At 42.0% G+C, this 16,949-nt stretch overlaps 1 protein-coding gene and 1 long non-coding RNA gene across 4 annotated transcripts; both read left to right on the top strand.

Moving 5' to 3' along the window:
* The first annotated feature begins 242 nt into the window (after positions 1 to 242).
* ANAPC7 (anaphase promoting complex subunit 7) lies at positions 243 to 10,620 on the top strand. Of its 3 annotated transcripts, none has more exons than XR_014318665.1 (12): positions 243 to 494; positions 816 to 1,002; positions 1,332 to 1,451; positions 2,587 to 2,698; positions 2,936 to 3,089; positions 3,195 to 3,337; positions 3,705 to 3,822; positions 4,266 to 4,462; positions 4,950 to 5,174; positions 5,568 to 5,718; positions 6,576 to 8,101; positions 10,278 to 10,620. XR_014318665.1 is itself a non-coding variant. In XM_082773917.1 (11 exons), exons 1-11 carry the CDS (start codon positions 394 to 396, stop codon positions 6,763 to 6,765), a joined length of 1,698 nt encoding a protein of 565 aa, XP_082630043.1. In that variant the 5' UTR covers positions 243 to 393; the 3' UTR covers positions 6,766 to 8,845. The 3 variants fall into 3 exon arrangements, 1 of the variants encoding a protein (XP_082630043.1); XR_014318666.1 differs by lacking the exon at positions 10,278 to 10,620 and having other exon boundaries at positions 6,576 to 7,792; positions 7,961 to 8,844; XM_082773917.1 differs by lacking the exon at positions 10,278 to 10,620 and having other exon boundaries at positions 6,576 to 8,845.
* Positions 10,621 to 11,399: 779 nt separating this feature from the next.
* On the top strand, positions 11,400 to 12,721 carry LOC309884811. The gene is made up of 3 exons (XR_014318698.1): positions 11,400 to 12,055; positions 12,279 to 12,422; positions 12,623 to 12,721. It is a non-coding gene; the product is annotated as an uncharacterized lncRNA (long non-coding RNA).
* Positions 12,722 to 16,949: the final 4,228 nt, after the last annotated feature.

Genomic DNA, 16,949 nt, shown 5'->3' with positions numbered 1-16,949 from the left:
TTAAGAGCTCTGCAAACACAGAATCTAAATCTTTTTACACAAAACACTGCTGAGCTGGGGAAGTCCTCTTCCAGCCCCGTATAACACAGTACCCAGCCTGAGGCAAACCTCCCTTTTCCCGTCCCCCGCCCGCCCCTCAGCCGACTGAGGGAAGGCAGCGCTGCGCGGGCGGAGCTATCGGGGGGCCTTGGCCCCGCCCGCGGGCTGCCCCGCCAAGCGCCTGTCAGGGCAGCGGCGGAGGCGGTGTCGTGTGAGGGGCCTGCGACGGCGCCATTTTGGAGCGGCGGCGGCGGCCCCAGTCCCCTCCGAGTCCCCTCCCGTTCTCTTTTCGGTCCCTTTTCGGTCCCTTCCCGGCCCCGTTTCTCCTTGTCGTGCCCTCCCGCCGCCGCCGTCATGAGCGTGGTGGAGCACGTCCGGGAGATGGCCTCCGCCGGGCTCCACTCGAACGTGCGGCTCCTCAGCGGGCTTCTCCTGACGATGAGCGGCAACAACCCGTGAGTGGCCCTCCCGCCGGCGGCTGAGGGGGAGGCCCGCGGGGAGCCTGGGGGCAGCAGGCGAGGAGGAGGAGGGCTCAGTGTTAGGGCTCTCCCTAACTCCCCAAAGAGTTGTTTGAGGTAGTAATTAACGCCGCGATCCCCTTCTGAAATCCTCACAGTTCATCGTTGTGAGGGGTTGTACCTGTTACCCAGGGGCCCTGCCAGTGCAGCAAGGGAGCATCAGCAGCTGGGAGTTGAAGGCAGACAAAGCAAGCTTCACATGCTTTGGAATCCCTTTGGCTCTTAGCTGAACTCAGTCTGTTTGCGTTTTTTTCCTAGGGAACTGTTTTCACCATCTCAGAAATACCAACTCCTCGTATATCACGCGGATTCTCTTTTCCATGATAAGGAGTATAGAAATGCTGTCAGTAAGTACACGATGGCCTTGCAGCAGAAAAAGGCTTTAAGTAAAACTTCAAAAGTAAGACCTTCTACTGGGAATGCTGCATCAACCCCCCAAAGCCAGGTATTTAAAAACTGACTAATGTGCTGCATAAAATGATCACCACCGCTCTGTCCAGTTAATGTTACTCATTTAATGATGTAGTGTTAAATTATGGATTTATCATGTCAAATAAACCTGTTTTCTAATGAAAACCTTAATGTGGTCTTGGAACATGAGTTTTTTTATACATGCAATTCATGCTTTTTGAAGACATGAGAACCAACAGTCAGTTGCATTTTTAACTTTCTTGCACTAGACTTTTCTAACATGCTGTAAACGTTTAATGAGGAGATATTACTTACGTTTTTTATGTGACTCTAATGTGCTTTAATGTTTGTGTTTTATTTCAGTGTTTACCGTCTGAAATTGAAGTGAAATATAAAATGGCTGAATGCTACACAATGCTGAAGCAAGATAAAGATGCCATTGCTATTCTGGATGGGATTCCTTCCAGACAGAGAACCCCAAAGGTTTGTTCTGGCAGATGTTTGTCACAAGTCCTTGGTCAGTGTATTTCTAATCCTTAGGCCAGTAAAGCAACGTACTCTTTGACTATAATAGAGCTTGAAATCTGTATTATCCATCCATTGTCCATTCTTTCTTGGATGTAGTCGTGAGTAGTTTTCATAGGGGAAAGCATGGTTACTCTCAACAAACGCGTGTCACTTCTACCAGGAAAAAAGTTCATATGATTGTAAACTGTTGAGTTACAGCAAGTTAGCGAGTGAGTGCGAGATAACCAAATAATTTGCTCTGGTTTTGAGGTGGGGCTCGAAAAGTGAGAGCCAAGTACAGGTTTAATGTACCGTACTTTATTTTGTGGATGTAGCTGGGCAGAGTCCTAACCTCCATGGAAAAGCTGTATATCACTGAACAGGAAAGGTGTGCTGTCACCAGCTGGAGCTGAAGGGAAGACACTTGTAGCCTAGGCAGTCAGTTGAACTTGCTAAACTATGATTATTAAAGTTCAGCAAGTGTTTTAATATGTTCCTGAGCCCAGAATGTATAAGGAGTTGCACGTCATTTCTTATTGTAGAGTTTGAGCAACACAAGATGCTTGAAAGGATGAAGACTTTGGCAAATAAAATGAAGGCCAATGCTCCGTCTTTCCAGTTCTCTCCATCCTTCTTAATAACAGTTTAGATAATGCTAAATATTTAGATCCCATTGTGGACTGAGGTGCTAAATATGTTGAGTCTGTGCCTTCTGGCTCTGTTATGTCATAAAGGCTAAAAGATAAAGGCATCAACTCAATCTGATCAGAGATGTGCACTGAAAGTTAATGCAAAGAATATACAGGTCCTTCTTGACATCATATGTAAATGTTTGCCCATTTTTTGACATCATATGTGCAAAATACTGAGATTTCAAGATGTATTATGTCAATACAGAAGAATATAAATTTTATATTAGGACTCAGAATAATCAATTTTAATTTTATAGTATATAGTATGTTATAATGATCTCAGAAAAAAAGCTGGCAATTATAACTTCTGCCCAGAACAGGAGGGAGGGAGCATGTTTGAAGGCAAAGTTGTGACCTTTTCTTAGTGAGGATTTCTTCTTTCTTGTACCTGACACTACTGCCATTTGTGTTCCTTGCAGATCAACATGATGCTGGCAAATCTGTACAAGAAAGCAGGTCAAGAACGCTCCTCCGTTACAAGCTACAAAGAAGTACTGAGACAGTGCCCGTTAGCACTTGATGCCATACTAGGTAGGTTTCTCCATACTGTAAGTACTTCAGCACTAAAAAGTGTTATAATTTGAATTATATTTAGGACTAGGTAATTCACTGTAATTTGAATGCGTTATGGAAATTATAAAGAACATTGTGACAAACTGCTTCTTTGTGCTTGTCAGGGGATGGAGTTTCTGGTCTTCAGACAGTTAATTTGTATTTAATGTTGTTTATGTTGACTTAATTGATTCATTTTTGTATCTTTCTGAATAGGTTTGCTCTCACTGTCGGTGAAAGGTGCGGAAGTGGCCTCTATGACAATGAATGTAATTCAGAGTATTCCTAACTTGGACTGGCTTTCAGTGTGGATCAAGGCATATGCTTTTGTGCATACTGGAGATAACACGAGAGCAATCAATACCATTTGGTAAGAGTTGAAAGAGCATGATGTAATCAAATTATATTTTATATTTATGTATAGTTATATTAAAATGACATTGTATAAATAACAGCTATTTCTTTTCTCTTAAAGCTCTTTAGAGAAAAAGTCATTGCTGCGGGATAATGTAGATTTACTGGGGAGCTTAGCAGACCTGTATTTCAGAGCTGGAGATAATAAAAACTCTATTCTAAAATTTGAACAAGCACAAATGCTGGATCCTTACCTAATAAAAGGTGAGTAAATCCTAAAAAAAAAAAAAAAAAAGTTTACTTAGTGTAATGATCTGGTGAGTAACATTAGAGTGGCAGATACATGCAAACAAACATTCAGTAGAATATTGAATATTGCTTTACCTGGCTTTCAATTCAGAATTTACACTCCAAAACTGTGTACACTGACCAGTTGCTGGTACTTGCACAGGTCAGAGTAGGTGTTTGTGTTGCCAGTTATTTAAAATTAAAAGGTAGCATAGCCATTTATGTGGTTTGCCAAAGAAGCATATATTAAAAATAATTTAATTAAGAAGTTTGCTTTTATTATTTCTTGTTGTGAATGAGTTTTCCGTTTCTTGATGCCTGACCTTCAAACGTTTCGCTTCAGGAATGGATGTATATGGTTATTTATTGGCACGGGAAGGTCGGCTGGAGGATGTGGAGAACTTGGGCTGCCGTCTCTTCAATATTTCTGATCAGCATGCAGAACCCTGGGTGGTGTCTGGGTAAGATGTTCTCTTTCCTTTCTTACCCTGACCCTCTTGATTTGCTGCATGAGGTGGATTACAGCTGATAGAGTGGATTCAGCTTTTTTTGTACAGAGGGTGCTTTTCTAACCTTTGTGTTCTGGTTTTGGGGTAACTAGCTAGTAATAAATACCTATTTTGGTTGTTTTCAGTAAGTCCAAACCTCTTTGAGTTACTATACCTGTTCAGTAGTAATGATATATTAAATAACTATAATGGTTAATATTCATATTGATTTTTGCTTGTTTTTTTTTTTTTTTAGCTTTTGAAAAGAAGTTTGTTTTTACCTGAACATGTTATTTTTAACTTGAAATCCAAGAAGCTCAACAGTTGCTTGTAATCTTTTTTTCCCCTCTCTCTTGTAAGCCTCAGTGAATGAGTGCAGGCAGTATGTGTTTACAATCCATCTTGTCTTTCCGTAGGTGTCATAGTTTCTATAGTAAACGATACTCCCGTGCCTTATATTTAGGAGCCAAAGCTATCCAGCTTAATAGTAATAGCGTTCAAGCTCTGTTGCTGAAAGGAGCTGCTCTTAGGAACATGGGCCGGGTACAGGAAGCAATTATACACTTCCGTGAAGCGATACGTCTTGCACCTTGCAGGCTGGATTGCTATGAAGGTGAGTGAAGTGAAGCTATTGAAAGATAGCGTTGATGTGGTGGTGATGATTATTGTTGTTATCAAACAAGAAAATAGACAGGAATTCTTTTTTTTTTTTTCTCAGGCTGACTTTCTAGTAAGTACATTATTATTACCCCCAAAACTATACATTTCTGTGAAAAGTGGTTAGATGAGAATAATAATATGAGAATAATAGAGAACATGTGTATTTATAAGAACGATTTTCAAAAAAGATGTTTGTTTTTAAATTCTTTAATCTGGCTATAAAGAGACTTGGGTGTTTTGGGAAAATCAGTTTCAGATGATGATGTGAACTGTGTAGTTAGTTGCACTGGGAACTTCATTTTGTCATACTGTCTCCTAAATAGGAACAAGTTTATATGGCAAGTAGTTAAGAAAAGATATAAAGATACATTTTCAGAGGAATATGGATTTTCTTGCAGAGTTAAAAGTAATGTTAAAATGTTTTCCTTTTTCATCATCAGGTCTCATCGAATGTTATCTAGCATCTAACAGTATCCGAGAAGCTATGGTTATGGCAAATAATGTGTATAAAACTCTGGGAGCAAACGCGCAGACCCTCACTTTGTTAGCAACAGTCTGTCTTGAAGACCCAGTCACACAGGAAAAAGCAAAAACGTTATTGGACAAAGCACTGACACAAAGACCTGATTACATTAAAGCTGTGGTAAAGAAAGCAGAACTTCTTAGTAAGTTCACTTTTTCCACGTCAACTTACTTACAACATTAATTATGTTTTATAGTATTATGCAGCCTCATCAATGCGAGGAATGTGATGGTGATGCTGCAGCCCAGGGGGTTGTCAGTTCTATTCTGAAGGGAAAAGGACAAGAATTAATTGCATCTTGCAACTGGCATTGCAGCACTTAAAACAATTGCAGGCAAAATGTTTTGACTTCAAAGTATACGTAGTCATGAGTGTAGCAGTTACTGCTTACAAAAAGTATATTACTACTATCCTTCATGCTGTCACTTCTGAGGGGAAAAAATAGTTTTGTGTTTTGATGGCTTTTACTGCACACTCTGACTTTTATAGATCCGTCTAAACTATTAATTAAAACTGTAGTTTTGCAAATAAACAGGTAGAGAACAAAAGTATGAAGATGGAATTGCTTTGCTGAGGAACGCGCTGGCTAATCAGAGTGACTGTGTTCTGCATCGAATACTTGGAGACTTTCTTGTAGCTGTCAACGAATACCAGGAAGCGATGGACCAGTACAGTATTGCCCTAAGGTAACCCAGAGACTCCAAGGTTGCAGCGTATTTATAAGAATCCATAATCAACTCCAAGTAAAAAGTTGAGCATTGAGTCACTAATTGGTGAGGGCATGCATCAGAGGTAGCTCTACCTCATTCTCCTTTAAAACAGAAACGTAACACAACATGACCTGATAATGAATTAGTTGCTCATAAGGCTTTGAACTGAGAAGTGCAAAATTTAGGGATGGTATTAACGGTAAACATGTCACCAGGCGTACAGCTCCTTTACTGATGAAAAGATTAAGGCGTGGATTTTTGTATTTATTATTAAATTGGCAACTTTAGGATCTGTTCCTTTAGAATAGGAGGTGCTCTATGAGCATGAGCTATTATGTAAATTTAAATAGGTGATTCAATAAAGAACCTAAATGTTATCTTATAAAGTTATGTTAAATGTTACATATTTCGATTTCAAAAAGTTAAACTTAGCTTAAATCTAGCACATTACATCCACAATAAACTCGTGTTGCGTAAATGGATCAGCTATTTTTGTCTTGTAAATGATGCGTTTAGTCATAGTCATTTAAATTTTTATTACTTCCAAATTCTTATAATTAGTGTTGTCTGAAGGAGTTGACTAAGTTTCCTTAAAGAGTGTGATGTTTAGAGAAGTGCATTCGTGAGGCTCAAAATGGTTTTGTATAGAGATGTAATACTTGGTGTTATTGTCAGCCTGAGGTGAAGCTGCATCTACTAATTTGAAATTCTTGGTGGTGCTAAACAGGAAGTGCACAAAACAAGATGATTTTTTTCTATGATAGCATTACAAATACAAAAAAAAAAATACTAAGTTTTAAGTCAATGCTTTCTTTTCCTTTCTTTTCCCTCAGTTTGGATCCAAACGATCAGAAGTCACTAGAAGGAATGCAGAAAATGGAAAAAGAGGAAAGCCCAACAGATGCAACCCAGGAAGAAGATGTGGACGATATGGAGGGAAGTGGAGAAGAGGGGGACTTGGAAGGCAGTGACAGTGAAGCAGCCCAGTGGGCAGATCAAGAACAGTGGTTTGGCATGCAGTGATGGCCTCTTTTACTGAGGCTTGTTTTGGCACATGAACATACCACCGGGGCCATTCTTCTTTGAAGAACTTCAGCTATTTTTTTTGCAGTAACAGAAGACTTTTTTTTTTTTTTTATAGACTCTGAAACCATTTATAGTTCTATGCATCTCAATGCCATGAAGATTCTTGATGCTTCTTATTTATTAAGTATAAGGGATTAACTGTACTGAAGGTTATTTGCAACTTTTAATTTCAAAAAATCCCTGCTAAAACTAGAAGCATTATAGAATCTAAAGTGCATAATAAGCCTATTGGTTATGATGAGAACTGTCTAAATTGTGTTCAGGGCTAAGTGTGCTTGATTGATTTGTAAATACAGCGGTTTGTATTCCTTTGTGAAAAAGGTTTGTATGTTCCCTTGTTTGTATGCTACCTTTTGGGCTCACACTCCTGTTGAAGTCTGGAGGAGTTGCTTTGGTGTGGCTGAAAGCAGCACTTTTCTCTTGCTGTGTTTGTTGAATTAATTTGTCTTTTTATAAGGCATGTCTTTTTATCTTCTGTGTGCTGTAAAGGAGACGTTTGATACGCCACTCGGCTTTGTCTTAGAGGACATTTTTGTAGTTGACCGATTTCTGTGTGTACGGAATTGTACCAGTGGTGGAGAATTACGGCAGTTTGCCCAATCCTTACTGAACTCTGTAATCACATAAAGTCTGTACATTAACATTTATTTTTAAATGCTCTTTAGTTTTATTTCAGAATGTTACTAAATGGTTTTTCATCAGTGACTCAAAGCACTTCACATTCAGCATACAGCAATGACAATTAAAATGATATAAAAAGAATTCATCCCTTTCCATATGCATTACTGTAAAAATGATAAAATTATACAAGTATGTATTGTCTTGCTTTTGCCATGTTTAGATACTTCCTGTTCTTGGGAGATAACGTTTGAATTCTTGTGTTTTCCATCACCTTTTGAAGCCAAGTTACATTGCTTTGATTACAGATTCTCAACTTTCTCTCCTCAGCATCATCTCTTCCAGGGTGAGCTTTGTCGTGTAATCCAGAAACTCAATTCTGTGGGCTTGGTGTGTGGGAGGAGGAATTACTTTGTGCTCTTACTTTTCTTATAGCTCTGATTTCCGTAGTCTTACGAAAACATCTTTTTATCTTGACAATTTAATTCCTTTTGTATTTATTCTGTTACCACAGCTATGCTGGAGCAGACAGACTTTATTACAAGACTAAAAAGTAGTTCTGAGTATCAGCTGGAGGAAAAATGCCTGTTTGCTACAAATACATGAGATGGAAAACAAGCTTCCCCCTAATTGTAGAAGTACAATGCAGATAAGGGTAAAATTTCTTTTCCTCTGTAATATGCACTACATGAATTAGAAAAATGCACAACAAAGAGACTAGGCAGTTACTCCTATCGTAGTCTATTTTGAAAATGCTTTTTTATGTCACATCTTATAAAGGGAGTCTAATAGTTTATCCATTAAAAAAAAAAAAAAAAAAAACAAAAAAACATCTGGGTATGTGTTCTCTCTGGAATTCTAGGGGCTTTAGACTTTCCAAAATATCAAGCTGAGTTATGCTTAATTGAAGAATATATGGGAAGAACAGAAAAGAACAGAACGCTGCTATCTTGGTGATTGAATTGGCATGAACTGTGACTGCTCCTTAATTAAATAAATTCACCAAATGGCTGTGTTTCAGTTAGTGAACACTTAGTTAATTGCATTCTGGTGTATGAGAGGCCTGAAACCCTTTTTTTTCTTTAATGAAGAACCTAAGTGTTTATATTATTGCTGTCTGATGGAAAAAGTATACATGTACAAGCAAATTCAAAGCATTTTTTCTTTTTCACCTCCCTTGTGTTTTCTTCACACTCAAGGTTTCATCAAATTGTATTCCATGTCTGAAAAGTAGGAAGGTTCATTAGCTTTGTTATTTCAAACATCCATTGTAGATGAAAGAATATAGTTTTTAATGTTATTAAACTGAAGAACAGGCAAATTTAATTTTTGATGAAAGAAGCATATGAGGTACATGATGTAGATTTTGTGAGCTGCTTGGCCTTTTTGTTGTAATGATTCCTTGAAATAAGTCATTAATCACAGGTGGAAACCACTACTCTTACACATTTTTGTGAAACAACATTTGTGAAACAACATTTGCATAGAACAGGAAGGCTGAGAACCACAGTTTTACTAAATCGTTCTGTAGTGTTTTTGTAGATAACCTGATAACCTCTTGTAGGATAGAGGTGAAACTACAAGATAAATGAGCATGCTGTGAAGCAAACAGTGTCTAGGTACACCAAAGAACACCTTAAGATAGCTGTCAAAATGGAATGAAATCCTTGCTGATTTATTTTTCTGAGAATTTTACTCCTTATTGAAGGTGAAAATTCCAGTGAAAAGATACCTGTAAATAATGCTTCTGCAAGGACCTGGTGTATTAGGATTATATCACTTGTTTGTAGTCTTTGCTAGTAATTGTACTATTTTTGTAGTCTCTAATTGTAGAGAATAAGGAACTTTAAAATGTCATATGTGCCAAAGCATTTGAGATTATGTAGATAGATGTACTTAGCACTAGCTTGAGAATTCTAAAGGGGTTTTTCTTGCCTATTAATGAGCCTTCATTAGTGCTCTACTTTTAGAATGTGATCTTGGGTTTTGCAGAAATCTTGTACTCAAATTTAGTTACTGGTATTCTAGTTTAGAGACTGGAACAATTAGCTAATTCTGTGTAGTTGATCTCATTCTGTCCATTAATCATGTGCTCTGCACGCTAGAAGTAAAAATCACAAAGCCAAAACCTGAAGTTCAGGCTGTGTCAAATCTGTGATGTAAGCTCCCAGAAGTGAAGCAATTCTTAGGGGAGGCAAGAAGCTGTTGCCATCCAGTTGTATTTTACAGCACTGACACATCTGCCAGTGCTAGTCTCTGGGTTGGGTAAGGACAGAGTGATTGCTTGAAATCCTGACAGCTGTTTGACGTTTAAATCACAGATGTCATTAACAGGTTCTTAATTCCTGCCTGCTTTATGATAGGCAAGATACAGAAGTGATATAAGGGGATGGGATTTCTTCAAATCTAAAGCCTTTACATAGACTTGGGGATGAGGTAAAAGGCTTAATTTACTGGAATCGAAAAGTATCATGCATCAATGATGTGGCTAGGAATTATCTAAATAATATATGTTCTGTAGCAAGCGACTTGCCAGTGCTTTCTATGATGTGCTGATAACTAAAATACTGGCAGTATTTAGAATTCTGATTTCCAGATCTTGAGAATCTAAGAACTGTGAAGCAGAGATAATGAAAAGAACTGAGGACTGCTGGCCAATATAAATGTTTTTCTCTAATTGAGGTGCTTTTTCCTTTTCTGTTACTGCTGATTATGGAGAGATTTTTGATTAACTAGGGATTTTTTTTCTTCAATAACTGTCTTATTAGGCCTGGGTTTTTTGTTTTGTTTTATTTTTGTAGTGATTCTTTTCTTCTATCCTTACTTTTCAGAAGCTCAGTGATGTGGAAACTGATCTGTCGAAGATAGAGGCAAGGAATATTTTTTATCCAGCAAACCCTATTTCTTCATTCAGACCTCAGCTGTAAGGAAATCTCAAAGGCTACGTTGTACTGTTGTGGTTTCAAGTTACACAGGTATATTGTAGCCAAATATAAATAAATAAATAAATAAATAATCTAAATTAATGCAGACTCCAGGGGTTTTAAATTTAGTGGCCTTAGGTGGGATTAAATTTAGTACATTGGTACAACTTTATGTAGTACCCAGTAAAAAGCAATTACACTGCAGTCACTTTTGCAGTAGTTTCTTCATAGAAAGGATTCAGTGTGAGCTTAAGGAATTACTCCCTTAGCAGTCGTGTTCCTGTACTGCCCGTTTTGCCTGGGTAGTGGTTTGAAAAGTAATCCTGTAACAAGATTCCTGAAATTCCCTCAGAAATATTCACACTCCTCTCCCATCCTGTTTTTTTTTTTTTTTTTTTTAATTTTACTTTTTATCTGCTTGCTTTGTGGCCCCACAAAAGGCTGCTTGGTTCAAGGATATTGAGGAGGAGGGGGCTGGGAACTGTGTTGCTGTTGAATTGCTGTGTAGGAGCTTTGCCTAAGGCCCTGCTGATAATTAACAGGTTTGTGACGGTCCAGTGACCAGATCTTGGAGGGAAGGATGACAAGATAGGAAGAATAATGGTGTGGTGGTGTGGAAAGGGAGAGAACTGGGCAGCTGCTGCTGCTCCTGCAGTTCTGCTTGTTTTCAGAACTGGCAGACTGGTTAAGATGTCATTTGGAAGCTGGTCAGGAGGAGGCAGAGAGTACACAGAGCTGGGTGTTTGGGTGCAGAAAAAGAAGGGTGTATTCTGGTGCAAACACAGCTCGGTGAAAAATAAACTGTTCATGTGGGGGATTTCACTGTAACAATGTCCAATATCTTTGTATTAAGCAAGACTATTTGGCTAGTCCACATCGATTGCTGTTGATGACAGCAAAACAGAAGGAATGATCTATGTTTTCACTTGCTGTCTCGAGCCTTGCGCATACTTAGCTAACATTAATGCTAATGGCTGTTTAATACTCTATATGGAATGTGCAGGGGAAGCTTTCACCATGGCGGGTCACTGACAGATGTTTACATTGTAAAAGCCTCCATTTCAAACAGCTTCCCTGCACCCAACCAGCTCCCGGGAGAGGCAAAGCGCTTTGTAAGTTTGGAGATCAGTTTCCTCTTCCTTCTTTCTCTGTCTGCTTATCAAAACGTTGATGCATGCAGATGGTTTGGGGATCTACCAACAGCAGTATAATTCCTGACAGACAGGTTTTAAAAAGGATTGGGTTTTGTACATCTGTCCCTTCACAGGCAGTACCGTTTCTTAAAGGACAATAGATGACATCTGCTGAACTGGCTGTCCTGCTTGTGTCCTGGCTACATTATATTTAACCAGTGCGTGGCCTGGCAGGAAACAGTGACCTCGGATTCTGAAATTTTACCTTTGATCACTTCAACTTGCTTCTTTTTAGCTGTCAGCTGTCTGTTTTAGAGCACAGTGAGCCTCAGAATGCTTGTCTAGAGGAAAAAGAGGGGAAAAAAGCCCACATCCTGAGACTTGGACTTGACAATTTCTAAAATATTCACAGAGAACAGAAAATCCAATTACATCAAAGTCGCCTGACGGGCAGGCAGCAGCACACGATGCTCAGCTAACGAGGGGTTTTGGTGGCTTGGAACATCTCCCGGTTGGGCTCCCTGGGCTGGGAGGGTTTAGCAGTTGGCAGAGGTGAGATCTGTACGCTGGCATCTGATCCAAGAGCTTGGGTCAATCTGGTGGCACAAAAGACTCCGTTCCTGTGTTGGCTGGAGAGACAGCACACTGCTTGTGCATTGCTGTAAAGGTCACTAAGATGCCAGCTCTTTCCCCGAACTATTTATCAGATTTCTGTTGTTCTGCTTTTTGCCTAATGTTTATTATCTAATATATTGTGTTCTCCCTCGATGTGTAGTATGGTTTGAAGAGCTGAAGCTGGTAACTTGGCTTCATCTTGTTGGATACTGAGCGGTTTTCCAGGAAACTTCAGCATGATGACATCAGTAGAGCAAGAACAGCAGCATGCAGATATGAATCTTCTTTACCCTGGTTGGTCTGGGTAAGCTGCAGTCCATATGGTTCTTGGAATAAACGTTTGCAAAGCCTGTCTGCTGGGAAGGCAGCGAGTATCTGCAGTCAGTGACTGAGGAGCTTTTCTGCCTTGGAATATTTGATGGGCTGGTAGCCAGTGATGCTGCAGGCAGACCAAATTGGCAGATAGCCTAACCTCAGGTTTTGGTTTTTGGTTTTCCTCCTTAGGTCCACAGTGGAACCAAGAAGGAGGCAACGTTCGCGTGGACTGAGCGGGCTGTCAGTCTGGTGGACCTGAGTGATCTGGAATGCAGGTGACTTCCAAACTGGCCCAGGTCATGCAGTTCGTGCCTTCTGTAAGTTCAGTTGTCTCATCTGCTGAAATATCTGTTTAATGAGGGGAAAATCAGGCATTATTCTGAAAAATAGTCCTTCCTATGTTAGTGTAAATTCAAGCTGACCTGGATAACTGCTGGATTCTGGTGCTGCTGCTGATTGTTGCAAGAGGAGAAGCTGTGTATGGAGGTGGACTTTAATGTTTCCTCAGCTCGCTAGGACAGCTTTTAATAGGCAGGCAGGAAGGTGGCTCCAGCTAACCACTGTTCTGCAGAGGATGTCACGCAGCAGCTCAGACAATTAGATAAGGCTGCAGGATTCTGTTGAATGTTCACTTCCCTAACCAAAATGTTGGGCTCTAAGAAGTTTTAAGGACCTTCCACCCAGTAACACTCCATCCCTGGAAATACCTGAGTTTTTGCAAAAGGGGCTGAACTCTTCCCGTGCTGTGCTTTGATTTCAGCTTTGTTCTTGCTGCCTCTATTGTCTGAAAAGAGCGAATAGGAAGCAGGTTGGTTTGATCTCCCTTTGTGCTGTGATCTGCCATCCGTGCCATCAATCCAGAGGTTTTACATGGCAGAAAGAAGAACGTGCACCATCTGGCCTTACATGGGTTTCGAGACACACACAGGGGCTAACCTCACTTGCTGCTGGGCTCGTGGCCTTGGGAAGGAAACTCCCAAAGCTCCTGGGCATGGCCTGAAGGGAAATGTTGCCTGCTGCGGGTGAGGCTGCTCTTCATCTCCCCTGCCCTGAGGGAAGGGAAAAGCGTGTGTCCTATTTCTAACCCTGGATTAGCCCTAGTGCCAGCCCCGTGATGGCTGCATTTTCACTAGGATGCTAGGGAGAGAAATTGAGTGGTTCTGTGGGACGTTGCCAGTGGGGCTTTCACTGAGATGGAAGTGTCCTGATGAGGACTTCAAAGACAAATGGCAGCTGGTGAGGGGAGGAGGCGAGCTCTTAATCCCATTATGCTGTAAAAGCAGGGCAACAGCAACTCCATTTTGTGAAAGGCCGGATGGTGTTAAATCTTTCAGCTTACATCTGTCAGAAAAAAAGCCCTCGTGCTTCGGGCTGAGGACTGCCTAATGAGCGTGTGGAACCTGATTAGCACAGGAAGAGCTAAATGCTGAACTGGTCTTACCAGTGCAGCTCCGAGCGCACGCAGAAAGGCAGCGTAAGGTGTCAGAGCAGTTCCAGGAAGAAAAGAGAAGTGTCGCAGGGAGTCTGTGTGCTCCGAGGTCAGCGTCAACTGGAGAAAGGAATTTTCCAGGACTTTAGGTGCTTGAATTTTACTTCAGCACTTTTATTATCTCTGCCCCTCAACCCAAACTAAGGGAACATCTCGTTCCCCACTGCTGTGGGCAGCCACCAGCAGTACTCGCCTTCCTCTGTTTGTTCCATGCGCTGATACAGATCTAGTGCTGCGCAGTGTACACAGTCATTCTTTGGGCTAGTTTTGGCACGTTACGTGCAGCTTTTTGCTGTTTTATTGCGGAATCTGATTGACACAACGCTGGGATGTTGGTGGAAATGTCTGCAGTGTCGCTCTGGGAGATTCCGTAATTCCGCAAGGCAGAGAACTTGTTAAAGCAGGCTCGGGGTGCTTTGGGAGCTTGGCCTTGTTTTCTGAGAGGCCAGCTGTGGTTTGCAGGCATCGTCTGATGGGCTGGAGACTGAGTCAATGCTGCAGCCATTTCCTTCTGGTTTTCTTTTTGGTCCATGAAACGCCTGGGAGCTGTGTTGAAGAGCAGCACGGGTTTGGCAAGCAGTCCGCACCCAGTCAGTGCTGCCTGGCAGAGGCTGAGATTTCCAGCACCTGCCGGTTGTTTGTGAGCACGGGGGGGTGGATTCTCGTGTTAGCAGTTCAGCGAAGGTACAAAGCCTCGTGGTGGATGTCCTGAGAAACAGCGAGTTTGTTCTTCCAGGAGCGGAAAGGACGCACATTGGGGTGAGCTCAGGGGTGGGGGGAGCTTTTTCTTTTGTGCCCCTCTTTTGCTTGGTGAAGGTCGGTCTCAAACCTCGACTGAAGGTCTCTGCTAGTGCTCTAGTCCTGCAGGAGGGCAATGATAAGAGAAACTGACTTTTAAGGTACAAATTCTGTCTGGGGTGTCGTGCCTCACTGAATGCAGGGCAGGGCAGGAACAGGCGCGAGACCAAAGCGTCGCTGTTTTGCAATCACAATGCGCTGGAGCTGTGTGACTTGGTTCTGGATGCATGAGCTGGTTGCAGCTTGATTGTTAGCCTCTGATGTTATCTCACCCCAATAGTAGAGCAGTGTTCTTTGCCTGCCTCGGTAGGAAAAATTGACTCTGCCACCTGCAAAAATAGCATGGGTTTATAGCAGCCCAGGCTTATCAGGTCTGGGGATTTTGTTGTTGTTTCTGAAGTCTATTTCAGTTGATTATGGCAGCTCAGTGTCAGAGAAACACTGAGCTGGACACGCCAAGCAGCTCTTGGAGGCTGGCCATTGCTGAAGAGCAAGAGTAGAGAATTTTACTTCTCTTAAAGCTGGTGATGTCAGCAAAATCCTGTGTTATTCCTAGGATTATGTGCAAGTGGGAGTTCGTACTGCCTCCAAAAGATCTAATTAAAAGGGAAGTTTCTGGGTGCTCTCATGATTTTGCGCATTCCCTTCAAGCTGCTCCAGGAGGCTGATGAAGATAACTCTTACCATATGAATTCAGGTCCCTCTGTCTCTATTTAAACACACAGCAGGGGCCTTGACCTTGTTAGGCAGACAGCTGAGCCTGCTAAACCCATGTCAGAAGGCTTCTGAGCACTCCGAGCTTGGTGACTACTGATCTTGCAGGGTTTCTTCAGCAGCAGTAGAGCTGACCTACATTTTCCACCTCAGCCCCTGGTCGCCGCTCTCGATGCTGCCCCACTTAGCTTAGAGCTTTCTGTGCAGCGTCCCACGGGCTTTGCAGAGCCTCAGCTCTGGGCTGCAGTTAACTGCTTCTGAGGTGTCCGTGGCTGATAGCAGAACCTGAGGCCATGACTGCAGTTAGATTGGTTCCCTTCGGTATTGATTGTGCATCTTTGGTTTGGGCATCGAATGACAGCAGCGGGCTTGTGTTAGATTGCTGGGGACAGAAGTCAGCCGGTGGTGGGGAAGGTGTATGGTGCTCTGGTGGAGTTTGGTTTAGAGCAGCTGAATCGTTGGGGATGAAATGTTCTAAAACTGTCTTCAGGTGCTCAGGGCTCTGCAGGCTGAGCAGAGGGTGGGATGCTCTTCTTCATTCTGTGGCTTCTGTGGGCTCGGCCCGTAGATTTTCCTGAGGCTCTTTTTCAGAGCTGAGGTTGTGAAACAAATGAGCTTTCTCCTCTACCAAGTGCTTTCCTCATTTCTCACCCACCAGCCTGGGGGTGGCTGTGGGTTCGGATCTTACGCAGTCACATTCACCTGGCTGGGAGCTGGGGCTGTTTTCTGCCCCGTCCTGGAGCTTGATGTAATTTGCCCGTAATTCCTGAGGGTGCCAGGAACCATTTCTCTTCCTTCCACAGCTGTCAGAGTGGGGCCCATCCATGCGGTGCTTTGGAGGCAGGGCTGTGCAGCGAGGTGAGGAGGAGGAGGGGGGCGATGAAGCTGTTTATCTCAGCATCTCTTACCCCACATGCTCTCGCACTTGAGTACCTAGCAACCCACTGAGCTTCACAAAGTTTTCTCTGTGTGGCTGTACTCCAGAAGTGCTGCTTGCAGTTCATTTGGGGACTAGTTATGCTTGCAGATCATAACTAAAAAAAAAAATGTTTAAAGCTAAGTTAAGGGTTTGGTCTCAGTTCACTCCCCAGTGCTGTGCTGTCAACACAGAAATGCCGAAACCATCCTCGCACCATGGCAGCAGTACGGAGTGGAAGCTGAAGCTGTTTTCTGAACAATGAATTAATTGTCAACAGCACCGATACCAAACGTACAGACTGGCAAGTATTTACAAAAGTAGAAAAGAAGGCATCAGCTCAGCTGGGCAGCAGGAGTAGCTTTTACAAGCTGTTGCTACACTGTGTGTGTGTGTTCTGAGAAACTGGACTTCAGCTGCCTGTAGTTGATAAAGACAGCTTTGTTTTTCTCACCATTTCCTGAACACCAGCCTAGAGATGTTTGCTAATGGGGCAGTTTCTTCCCAAATGGGCTGAACAAATGATTTTAATTGTTTAGCTCAGGTGTCTGCACAGTGTAATGGACAGCTGCTGTTTGTTGGCCTGTGCTGGGAGCAGC

This window comes from Aythya marila (assembly GCF_965140915.1).
Source record: "Aythya marila genome assembly, chromosome: 17".
NCBI lineage: Eukaryota > Metazoa > Chordata > Aves > Anseriformes > Anatidae > Aythya > Aythya marila.
Note: the sequence above shows the minus strand (reverse complement) of the source record. Positions and strands in the feature narration are given on the sequence as shown.